The 7,932-nt window shown below is 32.2% G+C and overlaps 1 protein-coding gene across 1 annotated transcript in view; it reads left to right on the forward strand.

The window, feature by feature from the left end:
• LOC127736049 (uncharacterized) overlaps positions 1–6,591 on the forward strand; it is a 35,441-nt gene extending 28,850 nt beyond the window's left edge. The window contains exons 8-11 of the mRNA XM_052246545.1: positions 1,201–1,344; positions 1,711–1,875; positions 2,581–2,721; positions 3,988–6,591. Coding sequence (XP_052102505.1) covers positions 1,201–1,344; positions 1,711–1,875; positions 2,581–2,721; positions 3,988–4,041 — 504 coding nt within the window. The 3' untranslated portion in view covers positions 4,042–6,591. The remainder of the gene's footprint in view (positions 1–1,200; positions 1,345–1,710; positions 1,876–2,580; positions 2,722–3,987) is intronic.
• Positions 6,592–7,932: the final 1,341 nt, after the last annotated feature.

Raw genomic sequence — 7,932 nt, forward strand, 5'->3', positions numbered from 1 at the left:
AAATGTGAGAAGGCAAAGAGTATTCTCATACGCCCTAGTAATGACAGCCAAATGTGAGAAGGCAAAACTTATCTCATACGCCCTAGTAATGACAGCCAAATGTGAGAAGGCAAAGAGTATTCTCATACGCCCTAGTAATGACAGCCAAATGTGAGAAGGCAAAGAGTATTCTCATACGCCCTAGTAATGACAGCCAAATGTGAGAAGGCAAAGAGTATTCTCATACGCCCTAGTAATGACAGCCAAATGTGAGAAGGCAAAACTTATCTCATACGCCCTAGTAATGACAGCCAAATGTGAGAAGGCAAAGAGTATTCTCATACGCCCTAGTAATGACAGCCAAATGTGAGAAGGCAAAGAGTATTCTCATACGCCCTAGTAATGACAGCCAAATGTGAGAAGGCAAAGAGTATTCTCATACGCCCTAGTAATGACAGCCAAATGTGAGAAGGCAAAGAGTATTCTCATACGCCCTAGTAATGACAGCCAAATGTGAGAAGGCAAAACTTATCTCATACGCCCTAGTAATGACAGCCAAATGTGAGAAGGCAAAACTTATCTCATACGCCCTAGTAATGACAGCCAAATGTGAGAAAGCAAAACTTATCTCATACGCCCTAGTAATGACAGCCAAATGTGAGAAGGCAAAGAGTATTCTCATACGCCCTAGTAATGACAGCCAAATGTGAGAAGGCAAAACTTATGTCATACGCCCTAGTAATGACAGCCAAATGTGAGAAGGCAAAGAGTATTCTCATACGCCCTAGTAATGACAGCCAAATGTGAGAAGGCAAAACTTATCTCATACGCCCTAGTAACGACAGCCAAATGTGAGAAGACAAAGAGTATAACATGACTGCTTTTTGAAATGAGACAAGGCAAAATAACTAAAGCCTCTCTTCTAGGCATACATTACCCGTCATACAGTTCAAACTCTTATCACGAAAAATAACAATCAGACATCATATTCAGAGGAATTAAACTGGATATGAATTATTTATGCCAGGGTATAACTAAGAAATATAGAACAAAATTTCATTTAGACCTCAAATTATATTTGTTTGGAAATATAAATAACACTGTACGAAGGTATTAAAATTTTAAATATTAATACATATTATAAAAGAATGGAATGTTTGATATGGAAAAACAGCAGTACTCATTGAATGCTATTATTACAATACAACTAATGATTTGTAGAAAGGAAGAAAAGCCGCAGACTACGCATTAGAGGCCATTGGAACACAAACCAATTCTGCTCTGAGAAAAGATGTCAGAGATTTTGACCTGAATATTTACCTGGCAGAGCGGGATTTTGATGAAACAGTTAAAGACGCAATTAAGGTAATTGTGATAAATAAACAACGCTCTTTGTTATCAAGATCTAACAGTGTACAGACATCGCTTCTTATAGTCTAAACTCAATAATGCACAGTAATTAATTACAAAAATGGATAACCTAATTATGGAAATTCGATGGACGATTACTTAAACAAAAACACTTTTATCATCCAAAATGTATACATATTGACAGATTACAAAGACATTTCAGTTTAATATAGGACATATACTTTAATCAAAGGAAAATTTCGAGAAAAATTGATAATTAATTTTTTACACCTAAAAATAAAACGAAGAAACTGTGGGTTGCTGTCTTGAAGGCTTATGCAAAACATATCTATATATTAACACACATTATATTTATTTCAGAAAGGAGACCTAAAAACAGTAAAGAGTTTGATATCAGGTGTTCAAAGTTACAATACTGATCTGTCTAGGTTTAGTTATCTATTGTTTGACTGTATAGACAACAAAGATACAGATATTGCTAAGTATCTAATAGGAATAGGATTCAAATCAGAAATCTGGAAAGAGGTAATTTTCATTTAAATGTACACTCGTTTGACTATCAACTAAAACACAAATAAACAACATTTTTAAGAAACATTTGTCAAGTACATACTTTTTTATTTGCATTTATTAATCCAGTTTTACTATACTTATGGTAAAATTATAGACTATTAAACATGTTCTCATAAATATTAATAATAAATAGTAATGATAATAATAGTAAAAGAAAGGCTAAAGATATCAAAGGGAGGATCAAACTCATAACTCGAAAACGAACTGACAAAGCCATGGCAAAAAACGAAAAACTACACAAAGACATACATCAGTATACAAAATACAGCATAGAAAAACTAAAAACTGTGCAACACGACCCCCGCCGAAAATCGGTGTTCATCTCAGGTGCTCCGTAACGGTAAGCAGATGCTGCTTATAATAATATTACAAAGATGTTAAAGATAGAAAATTACAGTTTAGCTAGTTGGCAAGAACATTTTAATCATATATGGTTAACAGTAAATACCAGCAAGAAAATAGTAAGTAAATAGATGCATCCGTATTAACACAGTATTCATACTGGTGTTTTACAGATATACTGTGTGTACTAAATTATTAAACACAATGCATATTTACAATATTTCAAATAAAAGTTTTAAAAGCAACGAGATATTGTTCTCTGTTTGCTTAACTCCACTAAAAGCAACGATATCATGTTTGTATTTTATCCTATAGTATACGAAATGTGACCCTAACGATGATATGTGTGCAATGATGGAGTGTGGACATGGCCCCACTTCTTTGAAAGAAAGGGCAATGGAAATGAAATGTGAAGATTTCGTCAGTTTCTTAGATAGGAGACAAATGAATGGAACGGTAAGTGATTTCAAAAGCTGAAATGTAGTTATCTCCCTTACATCATAATCTGTATAAATCCAGACACCAAATATTTAGCAATTTTTTTTTGTCGTAATGAAAAAAAGTGTAGGTATTTATAATGTAATATATCTTGTGTAAGATAATGCGATGCGTAATGATTATAAATGAAACAGCTACCCATACACCAAACGACAATTCTTTTTTTCAAATAACATGTCACGGTACAACAATGTGCACAACCCATACCATAAAGTATGCTATAACAGGCCACGGTATGACAAAATGTGGAACAATTCAAAAGAGGAAACCAATGACAAGGATTTATATTACAACAATGAACGAAATACAAATATGACAGACAGTAACCAATGATAACCACTAGATTACATGCTCCTTGCTTGGTACAGGCACATAAAGAACACGTCGGTGTGTTGCATGTTTGTCAGCGCAAAACCTTCCAAACTGGGACAGTGTTGACTATGTTTCAACAATGGAAATTTATAGCTATTACAATAGTTCTTGAACATTGTGTACGCCACACTAATATGCACCTACGACGCCAATTTGAAGGCACAATACATTTCTCTGGAATAACCTTCATCGGTTAGTCTCTATATCAAGCGTTCAGGAAGCAAAAAAGAGACAACAAAACGTCTGACATCAACACACCAAAAGTTTCTTAGAAGAACATCAATGCTATAATTTAAAAAAAAAATGTTTGACATGAAATATGTCAAAACACTGGCAACTTAATTGAACGTACTTCGAGTGGTTTAATGTTGCGAAGCCTTGTATTGTTGTATCATATGCTTACCTATTTCATTGAATTTTATATCATGTATATTGTGTTGTTATGAATTATCATTGATATGGTCATAATTATAAAATCACTGTTTGCAAAACTTTGCATTTTTCGAAAAACTAAGGATTTTCTACCCTAGGAATATATAATATTAGCTGTATTCGGCATTTGGAATTTGGGTCCTAAGTGCTCTTCAAATTCGTACTACATTTGGCCTTTTTTGTAGACAAAACGTGAGTCTGGCATATATTTTTTTTATCCTGGTATCTATGATGAGTTCATTTACTCCATATAATGTTTAATATTTGTACTTTTTATTTTTCTTTATTCTCTGTATAATTAATGGTAGTATTAACACTGCTGATTTATATCTAAGTAAAAGGAAGTAAAACTATGTTTCTATCAGATTTTATGGATAATCCATATGCGATCATTAATGTGTGAATCTTACTTAATTGCAGGTGAAATCGGAAAATCAAAATGGTGATGTGAATATTTTGTCCTGTGGATATTGATGTATATAAACTTTGATGCCAAAATTAATCAAAGGTACACAAAGAGATTTGGCGGGAAAGCTTGTATAGTGTATCACAGCATGTTTGTTATTTTATATACAAACTGCTTACCGGCTTGTAACTTCAGAGTAGTTAAGCCTTAAAAGCTTAGATTTAATGTAAACCGTGAAATATACTATTTGCATAATACAAATACACTTTGTAATATATGTACATGGTCATTCAGCAAATCTCTTTTACGTATTATAGGAGTTTCTCTTTGAAAAAGATAAAGTCCTCAAATAATAAATATCTATTTTTTGTGAAACATATAATGGATCTCTTGTGTCTTCGTCTAACATTTATAAAAGAGTTCCTGTATAAAATTTGGAAGTTTAAAAGTGAGAATTGTAATAGGAATTATTTTTTTATCATATCTCATATCATTTATTTCAACGTGAAATTTTTATTAAATTCTAATTCTGATGCCATTATCACTAAGGATAATGGATCATCACTATAGACTAAAAGAACTGCCGTGTTCAACTTCAAAAGAAATATTGAAAATTTTTACCTAAGTTCGGACTACTTGTATAACAACTCGTTTGTAAAATTATGAAGAAAAGACCCAAACTACAAGCGTTAAATCTTCATAGTTTGCCAGGCTAAATTGATTACAATCGTTACATTTTGTCAGCTGCAGCAAAGAAATGTTTCAGTTTATTCAGAGCCAGTCAGTTAATCAAATGACAAAAACCCTGATACTCAACAGAATGTAGTACTTAAGTTTAACCGACCATTTTCTTCGGAAAATACCTGTATCAAGTCAGGAATATGATAGTTGTTTTCCTTCGTCCTAGTGGTTGATATAGTCTAACTTTTGATTTTGACAGGTTTTATGGACTTCCCCCTTTCAAACATTATTGTCTTTCTCATTTCATGTATATAAAAACAACCAACATGAGATTCACGCATATATTGTTACGTCTCAATTTAGCATTTTAAATTGCATTAAACTGCCAGGTTAGAAATATGTACATGTATTATTTTAACATATTATATTGATTTTCTTTATTATTTGTATTATTCGGTTTTATGGAGAGAAGTGACAACGATAATTGCTTATATACAGATAGGAATGTCCTCAAAACTGTAGATTGAAAAAAAATGTGTTATTTTGTTTATTTTCTACCAATCAATTATGTGTTAAATTTATAATTAGTGTTGTAAAAATAAGTTTGGTGTTATTTGTATTGAACAACATTATTTTCTTATTATTATCTGCTACCCATTTCCTTTGAAAATTAAATGAATTACCATGCATTTTATCTTCGTTTTTATTTTTCAGTCAATATATGTAATCATTATTGTACAGATGGACATTTTTTTTTGTTATTTCATTTTACACTAGCTAGCTCTCCACATTAAATCTCATACTTTTTATATTATGTAAAACATCTAATTTTCAAATGAAAAAAAAAACTCAACTAAATTTTCGTAATGTCTATGTCGGTATGCTTTTGATGTTAGACTGTAACCGAAGGTTTACCAAATGTTCCATTAGCTCCTGGGTCTGCTTTTGGTGTTTGACTTTAACCGAAGGTTTACCAAATGTTCCATTAGCTCCTGGGCCTACTTTTGATGTGAGACTATGACCGAAGGTTTACCAAATGTTCTATTATCTCCTGGGTCTGCATTTTGATGTTAGACTATAACCAAAGGTTTACCAACTGTTCCATTAGCTCCTGGGTCTGCTTTTGATGTTAGACTATAACCGAAGATTTACCAAGTGTTCCACTAGCTCCTGTGTCTGCTTTTGATGTTAGACTATAACCAAAGGTTTACCAAGTGTTCCATTAGCTCATGGGTCTGCTTTTGATGTTAAACTATAACCAAAGGTTTACCAAGTGTTCCATTAGCTCCTGCCGTATAGCAATAAATCCCTATATGCATGATCATTAGATTTAGTGAACTTTGACAGTTTAGGGAGACATCTCTCTTTGTAAGTCAAAATAAAATTTGACCAGCATAATGAAATCAAAGCATCTTATAAAAGTGGATATGATGTTTTGGCTAAGGATATTTTTGTGTCATCTAGAGGATAAATAAGTTATAATAAAACTTCATTTGGTTAAATTCTAATGTTTTTAAAAATAAATGAAAATATTGGAACATCTTCTGTTATCCATATTAGTATCGATCAGTCCCCAACCATCAAGTTCACGTCAGATATTCTTCATAACCAATCAAGTTCGCGTCATAAAGCTTTACAATAATGCAAGTATTGTGTGCATCGAAATATTGTGTATACAAGAGAAAAAACAGAAAAGTAAATGTCAGTTATAAAGCTTTTTGTTTTCTTTTTAGTAAAACCATTGAAAGATAAAAATGTTCGTAATGACAGAAAACTGTAATGTTAATTAAAAATATGATCTAATACTTATTATTCGTTGGGTCAATATATGTTGAAATATTATGTTGCATAATGTAGTTAAAAATGTCACGAAATACTTATAGCATACATATGATGTTTTTGTTGCAATCTAAATAAAATATTGTCAATCGATGAAATTATATTTATTTTTAGAACAGCATGTCTCAAAATTTACACGGTGAAAAGAGGCGGATCATTTTCATATGAAGAAGAAGAAGAAGATGCTTTATTTCCATCAAATGGGCTCACAAGGAGCATAATATAATATCATTATAATATTATTTTTACAAATATTATAAACAATACAGTATACATAGTAACATATGTTGTTTCACAGATGAAGACGGATATGTTGCAATTGTCGTAACTACAATCCCGTTCCCCTTTCCCCGACTGTGACCAACCGAATTAAACTTATCAGCGGGTTATTACTTATATGAGCAACACGACGGGTGCCACATGTGAGCAGGATCTGCTTACCCTTCCGGAGCACGTGAGATCACCCCCAGTTTTTTTTTTTTGGGGGGTGGGGGGTGGTGCGTGTTGCTCAGTCTTTAGTTCTGTATGATGTGTTTTGTGTTTTGTGTACTGTTGTTTGTCTGTTTGTCTTTTTCTTTTTTAACCATGTCGTTGTCAGTTTATTTTCGACTAATGAGTTTGAATGTCCATTTGGTATTTTCGTCACTCTTTTAAAACATAACTGCTAGAAACAGTGCGCTAAGAAATGTCGCATTGATGGGCTATGCATTTTCTGTAATTTTGGCTGGCTGTAATTATCTGTGTTAGTTATACTTGACTAAACTAAAAATAGAACACTTATTTACGATATATATACTGTGAATTTGACAGTCAGCTGTAGCCTTTGAAACATGTGACACCATATTGCATCAGAATTTATTATGCTGTTTCTTAATAATATCGTAAAAGTTTCCGAGAGAACATACATAAAATAAGATATTTGACGACAACAATTCAATCACAGAGCTAGAAATTAGAGGCAACAGTAATTAACACATGTTCGTAAATCAATTAAGAAATATACAAATAAAAACAAATCTGAGGGAAACGCATGAACTATAATAAATAAAACATGACTTCTCTTGCTATTTATTCATCACCAGCCATGCTTAATTCACAACTCAGTCAAAAAGTCACAATATCGAATTTGACACATCGGTAAATTTACAGATCAGACGACTTTTTTGATACTAATATTAATGGTTCTTATATTTTCTGCTTGCGCATTTCGACAATTAATGTCTCTTCAGTGATATTCAAGGCCAACATATTTCAAAATTCAAATCCAAAAACAAACGTTGAAGAACTCATAAAGTAAAAAAGACCGAAAGTATAGGCAATCTTTTTTTTATAAATCTCTTCATCATAAATTTAGTTCACTTTGAGCTTCCCATTAATTTCCTTCTTATATGATGAATTCAATTATTTTCATAATCTGATCAGAATAGTCAAATGCCGTG

The sequence above is a fragment of the Mytilus californianus genome, unplaced genomic scaffold (assembly GCF_021869535.1).
Source record: "Mytilus californianus isolate M0D057914Y unplaced genomic scaffold, xbMytCali1.0.p SCAF_3, whole genome shotgun sequence".
NCBI classification, from domain to species: Eukaryota; Metazoa; Mollusca; class Bivalvia; order Mytilida; family Mytilidae; genus Mytilus; species Mytilus californianus.